At 41.0% G+C, this 20,587-nt stretch overlaps 1 protein-coding gene across 1 annotated transcript; it reads left to right on the top strand.

The window, feature by feature from the left end:
- Window positions 1-6,982: 6,982 nt before the first annotated feature.
- On the top strand, window positions 6,983-19,459 carry ZBTB25 (zinc finger and BTB domain containing 25). Its single transcript, XM_063440285.1, has 3 exons — window positions 6,983-7,073; window positions 16,959-17,136; window positions 17,826-19,459. Exons 2-3 carry the CDS (start codon window positions 16,964-16,966, stop codon window positions 18,958-18,960), a joined length of 1,308 nt encoding a protein of 435 aa, XP_063296355.1. The 5' UTR covers window positions 6,983-7,073; window positions 16,959-16,963; the 3' UTR covers window positions 18,961-19,459.
- Window positions 19,460-20,587: the final 1,128 nt, after the last annotated feature.

Below are 20,587 nucleotides of genomic sequence, written 5' to 3'. Positions count from 1 at the left end.
TGAGCCGCATTCCTTATAGACTAATATGGCAAGTTGGGAACACATAAGAGCAATGAGAAGCAGATTACAGTTGTCCTAGCAGCATGGACAAGCACTTTTGCTGTATCAGGCATTAAATAAGGTCAGGTGCGCGCAATGTTTTCGAGATGGAGGCGGCAGGATTTGGCGATTGATTGGACATGAGTGTCATGCCAAAAGCATGAGTTGGTGTTTGATGTGTGTTGATATATATTAAGAGTTGTTTTTCCCCCTGTTTAGATATATAATGAGGGTGCTGGACTATCCAGTTCAGTTTCATTTTTCTTTTGTCAGTAACTTCTAGGACAGGGGTAGGCAACCTTTTAGCAGCACTGTGCCGATATAGGATTGTGATGTCCCGTAGCATGCCGGTCCTATTTTTTTATTTATTTTTTTAAATCAAGGTGTGTATGCTGCCGTATTCTGCTTGTTATTTTACTGTAATTGCTTTGTATCGTTGTATTTGTGCGTATTTGCAGGGCCTTCTTTAACCCCTTAAGGACACATGACATGTGTGACATGTCATGATTCCCTTTTATTCCAGAAGTTTGGTCCTTAACCCCTTAAGGACACATGACATGTCTGACACGTCATGATTCCCTTTTATTCCAGAAGTTTGGTCCTTAAGGGGTTAAGGGGTTAATAGTGACTGGACCCTGGGCAAAGCATTTGCTTGGGGCCCCCTGGACCCTGTCCCCCCTCCCCAGGCATGCAATCACGCCCTCCACCTCAACGCAGTGGCGTACCTAAAGTAGAGAGGTGCAAGAATTTTTGGGGGTCTCCCTGTTGCCCGGGTGATTAAAAGGTAGATCCCCATCTGTCGTGCAACTCCAGAATGCATTGACAGCTGGGGCTCTACCATTTACCCATGTTTGCAGGTCTGTATTTACCACTAAGCAGTTTTTGTGTGTTTGAATGTAAACAGGTTTTTTTATGGAATATGTTTGTATGTGGTGTTGGCGTGATTGCAAGCATGTATTTGTGTAGTGTTGGTTTTTGAATGCAGGGGTGTATTTACATATAATTTTGGTGTGTAACACAGACATGTGTTTGTACGTAGTGTTGACATTTGAATGCAGGGGTGTATTTGTGTGTAGTGTTAGTGTGTGAATGCTGAGATGTATGCACATATACGCACACACAGATATATACACACTAAAATGCGCGCACACACACAGATACACACACACACACAGACATACTGACACACACACAGACATACTGACACACACACAGATATACTGACACACACAGACATGCTGACATACAAACATACTGACACACACACAGATATACTGACACAGATATACTGACACACATACTGACACACAGAGATGCTGACACACACACACAGATATACTGATACACAAAGACATACTGACATAGCTGGTGGCTGAAAGGTGTTGGGAGTTGGGGTCTAGTGCTCTCGGCCAGCCCCCCTCCAATCTGCCTACTCTTCTTTCCCGTGCGCTCCTCTCTTTGTAGGAGGAAGTGATGCGCGGCCGTCACTTCCTCCCAGCCTGCTGCCGAAAAGCAAGGTGCCCGCTTGCGCTGTTGAAGCGCCTCAGCGTGCGACCGGGCCCCTGCTGACAGAAGCCCACTGGGTGGTCCTTTGTGCATGGGCCATCCGGTGGGCCTCCTTAGTGTGTGGATTACCGGCCAGAGGGTTAGAAATAGTTGCAGGGCTCCCGGTGCAGCTGGCCAGTTTGCCCCGCGTTAAAGACGGCCCTGCGTATATGAGTATATGTTCATGAGTAGTTTATGGTATTGTGTATGATACATATGAATGTGGGCTGTGTATGGGGGCTGCTTGTGGAATTGTGTGTGTGTGTGGATGGATATGTCACAGTGTGTGGGGGGGGGCTGTTTGGGGTATTGCATTTGGGTTGTGTGCATGTATGTGGATTGTTAGTGGTGTTTCATTTGTGCGGATTGTGTGTGGGCTGTCCGTATTATTTGTATCAGGGGAGGGTTATTCTGCATTTCTGTGTATATCTAGAAGTGCGGGTGGCTTCCAGTGGGGACTAGGCTGGCCAGGTACAGGTCAAGGACAGGAGCTGCAACAGCAACTGCGAGCTGCTCTACTACAGTGTGGATTCCTATTCACAAGTGCTGGGAGGAAGTGATCTGAGAACTTCCTCTACGTGCTGCAATGCATAAATTGAGGATTGTCCTTCACCACCTTTTCGGATTAGCAGATATCTGAAGTCTTACTGGGACTGCTGATAGGCCAGACCCTGTTTGGCTCTAGCAGCCTTGAGTGCCGTGCAAAGACACCTCGAGTGCCGTGCATGGCACTAGTGCCGTAGGTTGCCTACCCCTGTTCTAGGAGATCAATACCATCTAAGACTCCCACAAGAATTCTATATGGGGTAAATATATGTAAGGAATTTCTTGTGTTTTCTCCTATTTTATTTTATGTACTGTTTTGCAATTTGTTATCTGTATGTCATTTATTTCTGCATTTTGTACTCAGCACTGTGAATCTTTTTTGTCAGATTAAATGTTTACTTAACCCCTTAAGGACCAAACTTCTGGAATAAAAGGGAATCATGACATGTCACACATGTCATGTGTCCTTAAGGGGTTAATCAGCTTGTGTCTCTGTTCTCTATGAGCTTCATTCTCCAGAGGAAAGCTCAGGTAAACACGTTACCAAAAAGGGTTAATTATATGTGTTTGATCAGTAACAGTAGAACTGTGATTCTATAATCCTCCTGTGTGTGGGGTAACCTAAGATGCCCGGGTTTAAAAGTCTTGGTGGTGGCAGTAAAGTGTGTACTAGGGGGTTAGTGTAGAAGGGATTGCAGGGGTTAATTGAGTGGTTGCTGGGACTAGCAACAGGTAACCAGGAGTCTGGTGTCACTAACCCTGTCACTTCCACATTCGCCCCACTGTCTTGGCTGGGCCTATAGCCCACACTCGTGACAATGAGGGGTGAAGGAGAGGTCGGTTTCATAGAGAACACCTAGGCAGCGTGCCTTAGAGGTAGAGCAGATCATGGTGCCATTAACTTGGAGGGACACAGACAAAGTAGTAGCAACACTTGAGGGAGGGAAGGCCAGAAGTTCTGTTTTGGACAGGTTCAATTTAAGGAAATGAGCAGTTATCCAGTTGAAAATAGCAGAGAGGCAGTCAGAGACACGAGTCAAGAGGGGTGGTAAGAAATCAGGGGAGGACAGATACATTTGCATGTCATCTGCATAGAAATGATACTGGAAGACGAAGTAGCTGATGAGTTTACCAAGAGAGGCAGTATAGATAGAGAATAGTAGAGGACCAAGGACAGAGCCTTGGGGAACACCAACAGAGAGGGATTGGGGAGAAGAGTGCCCTCCTTAACACACATCTTCAACTGCTCTCTTTCTTCTGGCAATGTCCCTGCTGTCCTGAAACATGCTACTGTAGTACCCATCTTAAAAAAAAAAATCATGTCTCGACCCATCCTCCCCCTCTAACTATCGTCTTATATCCCTGATCCCTTTTTCCTCAAAGCTTCTTGAAAGACTAGTCTTCACCCGTCTGGGCTGCTTCCTCAACTCCTACTCTCTCCTCGACCCTCTTCAGTCCGGCTTCAGCCCCCTCCACTCTACTGAGACTGCCCTTATCAAAGTCACTAATAACCTTATCACAGCTAAATCCAAAGGTCACTACTCCTTACTAATTCTTCTTGACCTCTCCGCTGCTTTTGACACTGTTGATCATGTTCTTCTTCTCCTCCAAACTCTTCAATCACTCGGTCTCTGTGACTCTGTCCTCTCATGGTTTTCCTCCTATCTCTCCCAACGCTCATTCAGTGTCTCCTTTTCTGATACCTCCACCGTTCGTCCTGTCTCAGTTGGACTCCCCCAAGGCTCTGTCCTTGGTCCCCTTCTATTTTCTCTTTACACTGCCTCTCTTGGCAAGCTTATTACCTCTTTTGGATTCAAATACCACCTGTACACTGATGACACCCAGATATATCTCTCCTCCCCAGACCTCTCCCCTGATGTCCTGCAACGTGTCACCTCTTGCCTTTCTTCTATCTCTGATTGTATGTCCTCCCGTTTCCGAAACGGAATCTTTTCAAAACAGAACTTCTTGTCTTTCCTCCTCCTAATATTAATCCTCCTCTCTCGCTCTCCCTCAAGATTGGTGGTACCCATATCAGCCCATCCTTACAAGCACATTGTCTTGGTGTTGCTTTTGATTCTGACCTCACAACCGGTCTGTTGTCAAATCATGCCAATTCCACCTCAAAAACATTGCCTGCATCCGCCCCTTTCTTACACAAGATGCTACTAAAGAGCTTGTTCATGCTCTAGTAATCTCTCGCATGGACTATTGTAACTCTCTCCTAATTGGCCTTCCCAATAGCCGTATTGCCCCGCTACAGTCTGTAATGAATGCTGCCACCAGACTGATTTTCCTCTATGGTCGGTCCTCTCACACCTCACCCCTCTGTCAGTCCTTACATTGGCTTCCTGTATACTATAGGAGCCAATTCAAAGTGCTAACCCATACTTATAAAGCATTGAATAATCTTAGCCCCTCTTATATATCCTCACAGATCCATAGGTATGGCCCTTCTCTGTCCCTCCGCTCTGCCCGTGACCTACTTCTGTCCGCTGCACGTACCCGTACGGCCAACTCACACTTGCAGGACTTTTCGCGGGCGGCTCCCGTTCTATGGAATAGCCTGCCTACCACCATCAGACTCTCCCCTAGTCTTCAATCATTTAAGAAGTGCCTTAAAACTCATTTCTTTAGGAAAGCCTATGGCCTCCCAGATTAACCTCTACCTCACATACCGGTCTCTTGCTCTCTCCTAAAGCACAGTACTCTACTCTCTCCTCCACTCCCACCTAATTTAACTTCTATTCCCTGTCCTAATGTGTTTTATACCCCACCTCTTATAGACTGTAAGCTCGTTTGAGCAGGGCCTTCTTCAACCCTTCGTTTCTGTAAGTTTTCTTGTAATTGTCCTATTTATAGTCAAATCCCCCCTCTAATAATATTGTGAAGCGCTATGGATTCTGTTGGCGCTATATAAATCGCAATCATAATAATAAGAGGCAGAGCCCGAGAAAGAAACACTGAGTGAGCACTGGGAGAGGTATGAAGAGCAGCAGGAGAGAGCGGTATCTCCTAGACCGAGATTACGGAGGATGAAAAGAAGCTGTTGATGATCAACAGTGTCAAAAGCAGCAGAACGGTAGAGGCGAATTAGGATAGCGTAGTGGCCATGGGATTTTGCAGTGATAAGATCATTGGTTACTTTGGTCACAGCTGTTTTAACAGAGTGATGAGCGCGGAATCCAGATTGAAGCGGGTCAAGCAGAGAGTTGGTTTCTAGGAAGTCTGTCAATCTTGCATACACAACTCTCTCAAGGATCTTGGAGACAAACGGCAGTAGCGAGATAGGGCGGTAGTTGGACAGGGAGTTAGGGTCAAGGTTGAGCTTTTTCAGAATCAGGGGTTACAGTTGCATGTTTGAAGGGTAGAGAAAATGTGCCAAAGGAGAGGGAGAGATTGAAAATTTTAGTGAGAGACAAAGCAAGAGAAAGAGACAAAGTGCGGATGAGATATGAGGGAACAGGTGGTGGGACGGGAGGAACGGAGCAGAGCAGGTAATGCTCGATCATAGAGCCTTTCTGGACCAAATCAACGGACAACCCTCACCCTTTTTACTGGCTCCATACGTGCTGCATCACACGGCTTCTCCCTGATCCGCGTATAAAAGCTCCCTGACTGTCCACATTTTAAATACCACAATGCACTTATTACTGTAATGGAAACAGGACTCTGCCCCAATGTTGTCATTGTGGTTCACTAAGATGGAGGATCTACGGGTCCTGGAGGCACAGTGGTTTTCCGCGCAGGGTAGAGCACATACACATACATAAATTTAGGCACCATGGCTCCTTACTGCCTATTCGGAGGCATTCCGGGTAGGGCTTGGGGATATGTAGCCAGCCGGGAGGGGCTTGGCGCCCCCACCATAGATTTTTGGAGGGATGGGGCGGTGGAGTGGTACCCATACTCTTCCCACTTCTGACTCTCTATTTCTCCATACTTTCAGACATCTGTGGGGACCTGGGGGTATAGAGAGGTGTTGCTAGACTTGGAGCCTGAGACTCGTGCGTTTTAGTTTGTTAAACTGTTTATGTTATACTATTGGGAGGCTAGATATCCTACCTCTATGTACTATACATGCAGCACAGAATTGAGATGTTTGTGACATAATATCACCATGTTTTAACGTGACGCAAGGTTAATAAGTTTACAATGAAAGGAACCTGCGAGTCCCACCGTGATGCCAATCATTTGAGGACCTGCGTGTCCCACCATGATGCCAATAGTTTGAGGACCTGCGTATCCCACCATGATGCCAATAGTTTGAGGACCTGCGTGTCCCACCATGATGCCAATAGTTTGAGGACCTGCGTGTCCCACCATGATGCCAATAGTTTGAGGACCTGCAAGTCCCACCATGATGCCAATCGTTTGAGGACCTGCAAGTCCCACCGTGATGCCAATCGTTTGAGGACCTGCGTGTCCCACCGTGATGCCAATCGTTTGAGGACCTGCGTGTCCCACCATGATGCCAATCGTTTGAGGACCTGCGTGTCCCACCGTGATGCCAATCGTTTGAAGACCTGCGTGTTCCACCGTGATACCAATCGTATGAGGACCTGAAATTCCCACCGTGATGCCAATCGTTTGAGGACCTGTGAGACCCACCAATGTCTTATCTGAAAAACTATTAAAAAAAATAAAATAAAATGGCAGAAACCCTGAATCTCCCTCCCCTCTGCCTCTATGATTTCTTTTCACACACTCAGGAATGATGTCCCTCACTGACTGACTGACAGCCTGCCAATGGTTCTCCTGCGGCCACCCAGACAGCCAGTGTCAGCATCCAAGGGGATCATGTGACCCCTCCTCCCCAAGCGTGCGCGCCCCCGCCCTCCCGCACGCGCACTGCTGCTGCTCTCGCGCCTGGCCGGTGGCTGCAGAAAGCTGTGAAGGGGGAGCGCGTGCTGTGCACGGTGAGCCGGCGCGCGGCATTGTGGGTAAGCGCTAGGAGCCGTTGGGCCGCGGCCGCTTCGGTGGCAGTTGGGATTTTCCATGCGGGGGGCGGGGGGAGTGCGCCTGTTGGTTGCATCGTCGAAGCCAAGGCAGCAGGGGGCGGCCCTTCCCTCTCACCGCATTAAATAGGGCAACAGGACGATACCATCAGCAGGGAGAGGGGAGGCGGGGGCTCTGTGTGTGTGTTGCTCTATGTGTGTGTTGGGGGGGATGCATGGATGGATGGACCGATTCCCGCTCCGTGTTCTTTATTTATTTATATTATTCATAAAGCGCCAACCTATCCTGCAGCGCTGTACAATGGGTACCTGTCCCTGACAGGGCAATAACGTACCCAGTCTGGGGGCAAATTATATTAATATTACCCTGTATGAGGGCACATTATATTAATATCACCCAGTCTGGGGGCAAATTGTATTAATTATTAGCCAGTCAGAGTACAAATTATATTCTATTACCCAGTATGGGGGCAAATTATATTAATTATTACCCAGTCTGGGGGCAAATTATATTAATATTACCCAGTCTGGGGGCAAATTGTATTAATTATTAGCCAGTCAGAGTACAAATTATATTCTATTACCCAGTATGGGGGCAAATTATATTAATTATTACCCAGTCTGGGGGCAAATTATATTAATATTACCCAGTTTGGGGGCAAATTATACAAATAATATTATTAATATTACCCAGTATGGGGGCAAATTATATTAATATTACCCAGTCTGGGGGCAAATTATATTAATATTACCCAGTATTAGGGCAAATTATATTAATATTACCCAGTATAGGGGCAAATTATATTAATATTACCCAGTCTGGGGGCACATTATATTAATATTACCCAGTCTGGGGACAAATTATATTAATATTACCCAGTATTAGGGCAAATTATATTAATATTACCCAGTCTGGGGGCACATTATATTAATATTACCCAGTCTGGGGGCAAATTATATTAATATTACCCAGTTTGGGGGCAAATTATATTAATATTACCCAGTCTGGGGGCACATTATATTAATATTATCCAGTATAGGGGCAAATTATATTAATATTACCCAGTCTGGGGGCAAATTATATTAATATTACCCAGTCTGGGGGCAAATTATATTAATATTACCCAGTATGGGGGCAAATTATATTAATATTACCCAGTCTGGGGGCAAATTATATTAATTATTACCCAGTCTGGGGGCAAATTATATTAATATTACCCAGTTTGGGGGCAAATTATATTAATATTACCCAGTCTGGGGGCACATTATATTAATATTACCCAGTATAGGGGCAAATTATATTAATGTTACCCAGTCTGGGGGCACATTATATTAATATTACCCAGTATGAGGGCAAATTATATTAATATTACCCAGTCTGGGGTCAAATTATATTAATATTACCCAGTATTAGGGCAAATTATATTAATATTACCCAGTTTGGGGGCACATTATATTAATATTACCCAGTCTGGGGACAAATAATATTAATATTACCCAGTCTGGGGGCAAATTATATTAATATTACCCAGTCTGGGGGCAAATTATATTAATATTACCCAGTATTAGGGCAAATTATATTAATATTACCCAGTTTGGGGGCAAATTATATTAATATTACCCAGTCTGGGGGCACATTATATTAATATTACCCAGTCTGGGGACAAATTATATTAATATTACCCAGTATTAGGGCAAATTATATTAATATTACCCAGTCTGGGGGCACATTATATTAATATTACCGAGTATGGGGGGAAATTATATTAATATTACCCAGTCTGGGGGCACATTATATTAATATTACCCTGTATGAGGGAAAATATATTAATATTACCCAGTCTAGGATCAAATTTTATTAATATTACCCAGTGTTAGGGAAAATTATATTAATATTACCCAGTTTGGGGGCACATTATATTAATATTACCCAGTCTGGGGACAAATTATATTAATGTTACCCAGTCTGGGGGCAAATTGTATTAATATTACCCAGTCACAGTGCATATGTTATTAATTATTACCCAGTCTGGGGGCACATTTTATTATTACCCAGTCTGGGGGCAAGTTATATTATAACCCACTCAGAGGGCACATTATATTATTCCCCAGTATGGAGGCAAATTGTATTATTACCCAGTCAGAGGGCAAATTATATTATTACACAGTCAGAGGGCACATTATATTATTACCCTGTCAGTGTGCAAATTATATTATTACAGAGTCAGAGGGCAAATTATATTATTACACAGTCAGAGGGCACATTATATTATTACCCAGTCAGTGTGCAAATTATATTATTACCCAGTCTGGGGACAAATTATATTATTACACAGTCAGTGGGCAAATTATATTATTACCCTGTCAGTGGGCAAATTATATTATTATCCTGACAGTGTGCAAATTATATTATTACACAGTCAGAGGGCAAACTATATTATTACCCAGTCTGGGGGCAAATTGTATTATTACCCAGTCAGAGGGCAAACTATATTATTACCCAGTCTGGGGGCAAATTGTATTATTACCCAGTCAGAGGGCAAATTATATTTCCCAGTCAGAGGGCACATTATATTATTACCCAGTCTGGGGGCAAATTTTATTAATTATTAGCCAGTCAGAGTACAAATTATATTCTATTACCTAGTATGGGGGGCAAATATTAATTATTACCCAGTCTGGGGGCAAATATTATTACCCAGTCTGGGGGCAAATTGTATTAATTATTACCCAGTCTGCGGGCAAATATTATTACCCAGTCTGGGGGCAAATTGTATTAATTATTACCCAGTCTGCGGGCAAATTATATTATTACCCAGTCTGGGGGCAATTTTTATTAATTATTACTAGTCTGGGGGCAAATTATATTTTTACCCAGTCAGTGGGCAAATGTTATTAATTATTACCTAGTCTGGGGGCAAATTATATTATTACCCAGTCAGTGGGCAAATGTTATTAATTATTACCTGGTCTGGGGGCAAATTTTATTACCCAGTCAGTGGGCAAATTATATTATTACCCAGTCAGAGGGCAAATTTTGTTATTAAGCAGTCAGTGGGCATATTTTATTAATTATTAGCCAGGGGGCAAATTTTGATATTACCCAGTCAGTGGGCAAACTAGATTAATTATTACCCATTCAGTGGACAGATTTTATTAATTACTCAGTCAGAAGACACATTTTATTACCCTGTCTGTGGGCACATTGTATTAATTATTACCCAGTCAGAGGGCAAATTATATTAGTTATTACCCTGTCAGGGGGCACATTATATTAATTATTACCCAGTCAGAGGGCACATTGTATTATTGGCCAGTTAGGGGGCACATTATATTAATTACCCAGAGGGCACATTATATTATTACCCACTCAGAGGGCACATTGTATTATTGCCCAGTTAGGGGGCACATTATATTATTACCCACTCAGAGGGCACATTGTATTATTACCCCAGTCAGGGGGCACATTATATTAATTACGGTAATACTCACATAGGGAGCACAATGTAATAATTATTACCCAGTCAAAGGGCACATTATATTAATTATTACCCATTCAGTGGGCACATTATGTTAATTATTACCCATTTAGAGGGCACATTGTATTAATTATTATCTAGTCCATCAGCAAATTGTATTATTATTCAATTAGTTAGCACATTAAATTATTATCCAGTCATATAGCACATTAAATTCATTGATATTCCATCAGAGGGCACATTGTGTCAATATACACAGATAGAATGCACTTTTTTTGGTGTCCAGTCAGTGGGTACATTATATTAATTGGTACCCAATCAGATAGCATGTTTTAGTAACTGGTACCGAGACAGAGGGCACAATGCATCAATATGTACCCAGGCAGAGGGCACATTCTATTTATTGGTAACTAGTCAGTGGGCACAATATATTAATTGTTACCCAGTCAGTAGCACATTGTGTCAATATGTATCCAGTCAAAGGGCACATTTTATTAATTATTACCCAGTAAGATGGCAATTTGTGTTAATATGCACCCAGCCAGGTGTCACATTTAACATGAGAGGGGAGGAATAGTGGGAGCCTCGAACCCACACGGTTTAGGGCATCTGAAAACTGGATTTAGTTGTCCACAGTGGCTCTTATATCTGAAAAGTTTGGCACAGGACATAAGCACAGTTTTTGATGCACAAGTACTTCATTAGATGGACTTTGAAAAAAAAAATGCACTTGTGATGGCAATTACACTCTTATTCTCTATCAGAAATAAATCAGATCAAACAACGGGAATAAATCGTCCATATTTGTTGTCAACTGACGGAAATCAGTCTTGGCTGCTAGGGTTATAATTAAAGGGACACTATAGTTGCCAAAACAACTTTAGCTTAATGAAGCAGGTTTTGTGTACAGATCATGCCCTTGCAGTCTCACTGCTCACTTCACTGCCATTTATGAATGAAATAATTTTTGTTTCTGTTTACGCAGCCCTAGCCACATCTCCCCTGGCTGTGACTGACAACGCCTGCATTCATTTTTTTTATTTTTTATTTTTTTATTTATTTATTTTTTTAAATTTTCAATAAGATGTTAACTTACTTTAGAAGTTTTTATCTCCCGCTCTGTAAGTTGAACTTCAATCACATACAAGAGGCTCTTGCAAGGTCTAGCAAGCTATTAATAGTGCTCGGGATACAAAATATACATTAAATAGAATTTGCAATAAAGGAAGTGTAAACATTAAATCTCACTTTACAGGAAGTGTTTAGGAAGGCTGTAAAAGTCACACGCAGGGAGGTGTGACTAGGGCTGTATAAACAAAGCGATTTAACTCCTAAATAGCAGAGAATTGAGCAATGAGATTGCAGGGGCATGATCTATAAACCAAAACGTGGATGACTTCTTAATGTGTTAAATAAATAAGCAACTTATTTGGTTTCAGATCTTCCACATTAGCAGTAAGTGAGTTTGGCCTCAGTGAACCCTGGCTTTGGTCAATAAGCTTAAAACGATTTGACCCAGAATTGGGAAAATGTGGTGTACAGCCCAATAGATCCATAAACACTGTAATAACACGTGGTAAAGAGTGGCAGTGGAACAAAACTGTTTACGCGAAGCAACCACTTGCACATGAAATATAAACTACTCTTAAATACAAAATGAAATGCATGATTTTGATAATTTTGTTTTTTAGTGTACTTTATTAAGCTTAATGCAGTCATACTGTAATTGTTTGTATTAAGCAGCTCCTAACTACTGATTAATAAATCACATTAAAATATTAAATTATTACCTGTGATTTGTGTGTGCATACATACTTGAATTAATAAATGATTGCTCATAATGAACACAAATTTACAAGTAGCAATAGACGAGCGTTTCCCCTGTGGCCGAACACTTTCAAATGCAGGAAAAGGAAATAGGAACAAGCCGTGTCTGCTTTATATTGGTTTTGGTTTTTGTTTTACAAAAGAATTTCATATATGACTTTTTTGAATAGAATATATATGGGCCACCTATTCAATACCAGATGGTACAAGACATGGTGGTATTAATAAGTTTTGTACACCAAATCTTAAAAAAAATTCAATTGAACCAATTCCAGCATATATAGCTCAACGTATATAGTCATCACAAACTTACATATTTCGCAGATGAGATGGCATGAATTAGATCATGTGTAATTCCTAATTTATGTTTGCAATGTCATGCTGGTACATGTTAAAATGAACCAGACATAACAGGCATGTGCTGTAGTTGCTGTGGAGGAGGGTTATTTTGCTCCATCTTTGTCAGTCAATCCACAATGTAGCGGTTTATGCAGAGAATTGATTGACAAAATATGGATGCAAATTTATGATATTTAAAGGATCACTATAGTGTCAGGAACCTTAGGTCCCCCCACCCTCAGGGCCCCCCCTCCCTTGGCGCTGAAGGGGTTAAAACCCCTTCAGTTACTTACTTTAACCCCTTAATGACACAACTTCTGGAATAAAAGGGAATCATGACGGAATATATCCGTCGTCTGTCCTTAAGGGGTTTTAATCCAACACCGGGCTCCCTCGGTGCTGGTGACTTCTCCCCCCACCCTGCCAACGTCAGCTCCCTAGTGGAGCAGAATGCACATTCAAACAGCTCTGCACGCTGAATGCGATTTTCACAACCAGCATCGCAGAAGTGCCTCTAGCGGCTGTCAGGAGACAGTTACTAGAGGCTGGATTAACCCGGCAATGTAAACATGTTTACATCTGAAGGATTAAAACCCGGGGAACCTGGCACAGAGAACACTTCATTGAGGTGAAGTGGTCTGGGTGACTATAATGGTCCTTTAATATGAGCAGTAAGTCCCCATGTGATTAAAGTATTGAGGGAATCAACTGTTGATTTCCGTGATTGCTAGAATGGGAAATATATATATTTAGACCAAGAGGATCCAGCAATTCTAGGGTACATTCCTGAATAACGAGAGTTAGGACCTCAACCTATAGTCCTCATAGGGAGGTCAGCTAAATTTTGGTATGCAGGAGAGCTATGAAACTCCAGGCTGCATGTACTGGTCAGCCTGGGACCTCTGCTCTGTTGGTGGTCCCTGAGGTCTGGGTTGGGGAACACTGTTCTAAACAATATATAAATGTAATTTCCTCGTTATCAGTGCTGCTACAGATGGTACCAGTGAGGGCAATCGATTTTTCAAGCCACTACGAAAAGGTTCAACAGTACTCTGTTAGATGGCAACCATAGTCTCATAGTACCTTATTCACTACAATGAGTGCGCTTGTAACATTTTTGTTTCTTCTTTCAGATACTGAGCTCTCAGCATTTCCAGGGAGTACATAGAACCTTGTATATTTCTCTGCACTATAAAATGTTTTGTGGCATTCATCATTTTCTGACATCACATTCTTGTTGCCCACTTTTTATTTAGTAATCTGTCACCAAGGATATGAAAAATGTTATGTAGTCCCAAGGTTACCCTCTCTATGCTGAAAATCAGTCAGACCTTTAAGCACTAAATTAACTTTAGCTGCATTAAAATAATTGTCTAATACACAAATTATTCCACTTTCAGTTTAAAACACCGTACAAAAAAAAGCTTGCTTTTTTTTGTTTAATACCAGACTGAGTCAAGGTTTCTTTATGCCTCACAGCTTTGTCACTTTTGTAAAATCAGGTCCTATTGCTGCTACAATGATTACATTCCAAACGCACATTTGTTTTATGTAGGAGTGTCCCCGGGGGTTCTTAACCCAAAATTGAGTCCCACTGCTTAATTCTCTACCTCTTTATATTGTTCAAGCTTTAAGTGCATGCATTTATTTAACCTTCGTTTTATTTTCTTTTGAAAATATTACTTTACCATGTTTTAAAGAATACAGTTGTACAAGCATATTTCTTTGGTAACTAGAAAAGGATTAGATTTTGGTCTTTTTAGTTGTGCGTCCAGCTGTGTGCTCTCAGCCTATCATTGCGGTCTTAGATTGGACTGATTCACTCTCGATAATGCATAAATGGAATATCTGCATCATCACTATGGCTGCAGAGAGCCCTGATTTCGTTTTTTGTGAAATTGCTGCAAATTAGTTTGACAGAAAGCCTATAGACTCATGGCACCACGATCACTAGAATATATATTCTTTGAATCTGTTCCTGGGTATTTTAGCATTTTTTTTTTTTTAGCATCCTTTAATTCTTGTAAAGGATGATAGTACAACTGCTACTGTTGCTTAGCCGTATTTTCTCTGCTTTATTTGGGATTTATTCAGTAGGAGGTGTAGAATAGACATGTGCAATTCGTTTCGGTCCAAATATGTATTCGGACGAATTTCGGGCAATTCGGACATTCAGGTACTTCGGAAGGTCCGAATTGCTGAAGTGCCGAATTGCCGAAGTTCCAAAATTACCGAATTTACAAAGTGTCAAAGTGCCGAAGTTCCGAAGCACAGTATTGCTTAAGTACCAATATACTTACCCAGTGAAAGAAGAAAAATTTTACATTGTATACAATTTTAAATAAAAAGTATACAAACATAGCCAGGATTCACCTGTAAGCATTTGCAACACTTACAACAATCAAGTAACATACAGTCATATAAAATGTAAGTTACTTGGCCAGTCAATGTAATGACAGGAATAAATAAGTAGATAACTCCCTAATTCCCACGGCATTAGGGACCTATCTACTAAAAGGCTGAAAGACCTAAATTGGTCTTTCAGACAAATTAACTTATACCAAGTAAAGATTATTTGGTATTAGTAAATTATGCCCCTACTCGCTATACCGCGAGTAGGGGGCATGTCTATTAAACAGTGAGCAGGTGGCTGCTCATTGTAAAAAAAAAAAGCTGGTAGACAGATGGCCTTAAGTTCTCCTGCAAAATGTCTTGATAAACTTGGGAATTCATTTTTCCTTCGATCATAGCAATCCGTCCAGGCCCTGACGCAGCAAAGCAGCCCCAAACCATGATGCCCCCACCACCATACTTCACAGTTGGGATGAGGTTTTGATGTTGGTGTGCTGTGCCTCTTTTTTGCCACACGTAGTGTTGTGTGTTTCTTCCAAACAACTCAACTGTAGTTTCATCTGTCCACAGAATATTTTGCCAGTACTGCTGTCGAACATCAAGGTGCTCTTGTGCAAACTCTAAACGTGCAGCAATGTTTTGTTTGGACAGCTGTGGTATCCTCCCGTGAAATCCATTCTTGTTTAGTGTTTTACGTATTGTAGATTCGCTAACAGGGATGTTAGCATTTGCCAGTGACTTTTGTAAGTCTTTAGCTGACACTCTAGGATTCTTCTTCACCTCATTGAGCAGTCTGCGCTGTGCTCTTGCAGTCATCTTTACAGGACGGCCACTCCTCGGAAGAGTAGCAGCAGTGCTGAACTTTCTCCATTTATAGACAATTTGTCTTACCGTGGACTGATGAACAGCAAGGCTTTTGTAGATACTTTTATAACCCTTTCCAGCTTTATGCAAGTCAACAATTCTTAATCGTAGGTCTTCTGAGAGCTCTTTTGTGCGAGGCATCATTCACATCAGGCAATGCTTCTTATGAAAAGCAAACCCAGAACTGGTGTGTGTTTTTTATAGGGCAGCTGTAACCAACACCTCCAATCTCATCTCATTGATTGGACTCCAGTTGGCGGACATCTCACTCCAATTAGCTCTTGGAGATGTAATTAGTCTAGGGGTTCACATACTTTTTCCACCTGCACTGTGAATGTTTACATGGTGTGTTAAATAAAAACATGGCAACATTTCATTCTTTGTGTGTTATTAGTTTAAGCAGACTGTGATTGTCTATTGTTGTGACTTAGATGATGATCAGATCACATTTTATGACCAATTTGTGCAGAAATCCATATCATTCCAAAGGGTTCACATACTTTTTCTTGCAACTGTATATATATATATATATATATATATATTCATATATATATGATCTAAGTACTTTTTATTTAATTTAAAAATGTTTTTTCAACTTTTACTAACTTTTTTACAGGCATGAGGGGGACAGCCTGAGAGCTCAGGCAGTCCCCCTGCAGCCACTGCATAAGCCGGCTATTCCGGCCATGTGATCGCGAGGACCACGTGATTATATGGCCAGGGGGTGGGGCGGATCGGGCAGAGGGGGTCTACCTGAGCTCTCAGGCAGACCTCAGGATCGTGACCGCCGTCAGGGGAATGGCTGGGACCCGGTAAGTACAAAGGACGTCCTTAAGGGGTTAAGACAGTGAGGGAGTTTAAGCATGCGTGGGATAGGCACAAGGCTATCCTAACTATAAGATAAGGCCAGGGACTAATGAAAGTATTTAGAACATTGGGCAGACTAGATGGGCCAAATGGTTCTTATCTGCCGACACATTCTATGTTACTATGTTTCTATTTTTCCCAGGAAGAATGGATCCTTCTAGCCACAGCGTGGTGTTACTCCAGCAGTTAAACCTCCAGCGTGAATTTGGATTCCTCTGTGACTGCACTGTAGCCATTGGAGATGTGTATTTCAAAGCGCACAGAGCAGTTCTTGCATCATTTTCAAACTACTTCAAGATGATCTTCATTCATCAGTCCAGGTTTCATATTATCTTTATATCTCTACCATTTTATACATGATCCTTAATTCAGAACGTTTTATGAACTCATTGTATTTCAATACTTCCAAGGCTAGTCATTTTAATAAGTTAAAAGCGTTTGACACGACAAGGTGGAAAGAAAAACGTTAAAAGCCATTGCTTGCAGCCTGTCATTGTTGTCCATGATTAGATGGCCTTGCATAGATTGCTCAAGTGTAACCACTTCAATGAGTTATGGTGGCTGTGTTGCTTTGAATGCCATGTTAATGAGGCATTTAAAAAAAAATGTTTTGACTGAAATCATTAAAGGGACAGAACAGTAAAACCTATTTTAAATTAGTAGTAACATTAAAAATTAATTTATTTTTAAGTTTAGATGTTTCTTTTTATAGTTTAGATTATAGGGTACCTTTTGTTGGAAAAAAATTAAAATTGAAGAACGTTGTTAAAAGTATTTTCTCCCTGTACTCTGTTAATATTGTAGAAAATATTTTGCAATAAAATGCATGCACCCTTTTCAAGATAAGCTCAGTCAACAAAATTATAGATGAATCTTGAAACCCTGTGATTTTGTTTTTGCTTATACCCTTCTCCACCTTTTTTTCGAAATCCATATTTGTATGCTTCAGCAAAGATCATGTAAAGGAAAACTAATTCTGACTTGCTATTGGTATTTTTTTTTTCTACAGTGAATGCATTAAAATCCAGCCAACAGATATTCAGCCTGACATATTCAGCTACCTTTTACATGTTATGTACACAGGGAAAAGCCCAAAACAAACAGTAGACCATTTCCGATTAGAAGAAGGCATGAGGTTTCTCCATACAAGCCTCCTTTCACCTGTTGCAAAAGAGCCAACCCAAATTATATCATCAGAAACTATACATTCCTCCAATTTATATGGCATCCAGATCTCTACTTCCCAAAAAGTACCAAAAGAAACAATGAAGCGCAAGGAAAATCCACCAAACACAGCAAGGCCAGATCAGCAGGCAGAACATCCTCAATTGCAATTGTCTTTAGCCATTGGGTTAGAAGGTGTTAGCCCAGAACAGCAGAGCTCACATTTTACTGGCCCGGTTGGTACTCCTGTAAAGTCAATGGAAGAAATTCAGAAGACTGAAATGTGCATAAAGCAGGAAACGTCTGACCCTGACACGGTCACGTCACCAAGCCTGTCGCTAACCACTCTCGACAACGAATCGCATTTCCGAAAGACTGGCAATAGAATTCATGCTTGCCATTACTGTGGTGAACATTTTGACTCTCGTGTTACTTTACGGGATCACTTGCACATCCATGTATCTCAGTCTCTCCCATTTGGAGTGCCTTCATCAATTCTAGAGGGTGACGACCATGGAGAAGTCCGTCCAATATTGGACAACATAGAGAACACTGAAAATTACAGACTTGGAAATTACCTTCTCAACAGGAGTGACGAGTCACTGGAATCTGTAAGCCATCAGGAACAGTTGCAAGTGAATCAGCTTTCTTTCCTATCAAAAGACTCTGATCCCATAGAGTTAAATTGCAACCTCTCATTTTTGAGAAAACGAAAATTCAGCTGTGCAGTGTGTGGGCACAAATTTATTCGTAGGAGTCAAATGCTTGAACACCTATGCACACACAAGACCAAACCACAAAAACTCAACAAGTACCAAAAGTTTGGTTACCAGGTGGAACGGACTTTACAGACATATTGCGATGGTGTGGCTGATAGCAACCAAAAGGTGTCAGGCTTATCTCAAGATTCCTCAGAATTTCCTGGGGCACCAGATCTCACTGCCCCACAAGAAAATGTACAGTCTGTTGTGACTGAATAATAATTTAAATAATTACACTGTTGTAAAAAATGTATGTGTTTTTGTCCATCTTGCATGTTTGCAGCCACCCATCTTTTGGGGATCTATCAAAATATGTTGCATATAACCATGTTACCAAATTTACTTCCTGTAAATTTTAGTAACGACCAAGTTAAGAATCATATTTCTCAGATCTATTTGGATCAGATTGACATTTAACAAATAAACCTGTAGATCAGGGATATGGCTACCGTAGAATTACTCCATCATTCAGTAACTAGCCGAAGTTCCTCATATTCCCCTGATTTTAACCAAAATGCTTATCCTAAATGTATTGCATATTTTGTCCTTTAAATTTCTGCTCAATAGCAAATATTTTCATATATGTTTACTGGGAATTAGTGACTTTTATGCAGTGTTTATGCTTAACACATTGTGGGAGTTATTTGTGTAACAATTGTTTTTTCTAGTGTAACATCTGCATAGACTTTACTGGCAAATAAATGTCTGTATGCCATCATATTTTCTGATTTAATATATCGAATAGTATGGCTAAGGGACTTATATCTTCTCTGGTGAGATTTTGTCAAGCTTATCTGAAATTTGTCAGTAACCATTTAAACATTAACAAGGATGTTCACTAAAGTGAGAGTCTGAAGGTAAGAAGAAACAGACTGTATTTCTGGCAACAATAGCCCATTTGGGAACATTATTATATTTAGAAATCTTCTCAGTAAAAGGAACACTTTAACGTTAGGGATACAAATCTTTTGCTATTAATTCATGCCCTCCCCAAATAAAATAAAATGTGAAATAAAGGGTTATTACTACCAGAACCTAGAGTGAGTCTCTGCAGCTGCCTTCATTGATGTTACACCAACGCTTCTAAATGTTCAATTCAATGTTCCTCAAGGAGCATCGGAGACAAAAAGCACACGTGCAGTCAAAACTCTACGCTCCTTCCATTAAACAGTCTCCAAATAAGGTGAGCATGTAGCTACTACATATATTTGTACTCTTATATTTTAGCTTACATATTGCACCCAGATTGTGTTCCTTCCTGTTTTATTTACATATATCACTTGGGGAGAAGTGCTTTGGAGGTTATCCTAGAAGAAGGTAGTGGTTGTACCTATTAAGGCCAAGAAGTGTTTTTGTTTAGAGCCTATATCGTTAAAAGGCTCTAGCAAGTATGAGTTGTATATCATTCAGTTTACATATTTATTGTACTGATTAAACAATATTGCCAGTATTTTCTTTATTTTATTTCTATATCTATATGGCTACAACCTCCTGATTATTTGAGGGGTTAGTGTTCACATCACAAGCGCTGCATTTACACTTGTATGTTTAGGTGATGGGGCAAATCACCTAAACATTGGGTTTACTTATTTGTTTAGTGTTAACACGGCTGCCTTCAATTTATTTACTTTTTACTAATGCCGTTATTAGCACACTTGCTTGTTACATTTCTTATAGCCACTGTAGCATGATCCACGTGGTCCCTTTCTCAATTGTTTAAGAAAAAACTTAGTATTACTAATTATTCTCGGTTCTAGATAGATGCCTATTCTGGTTGTGATAGATACATCACAAAGCTGCCATTTAGAAAGTTGGAAATCTTGTGCAAATCTACATGGCTCAATAT

Source organism: Pelobates fuscus, chromosome 13 (assembly GCF_036172605.1).
Source record: "Pelobates fuscus isolate aPelFus1 chromosome 13, aPelFus1.pri, whole genome shotgun sequence".
NCBI lineage: Eukaryota > Metazoa > Chordata > Amphibia > Anura > Pelobatidae > Pelobates > Pelobates fuscus.
Note: the sequence above shows the minus strand (reverse complement) of the source record. Positions and strands in the feature narration are given on the sequence as shown.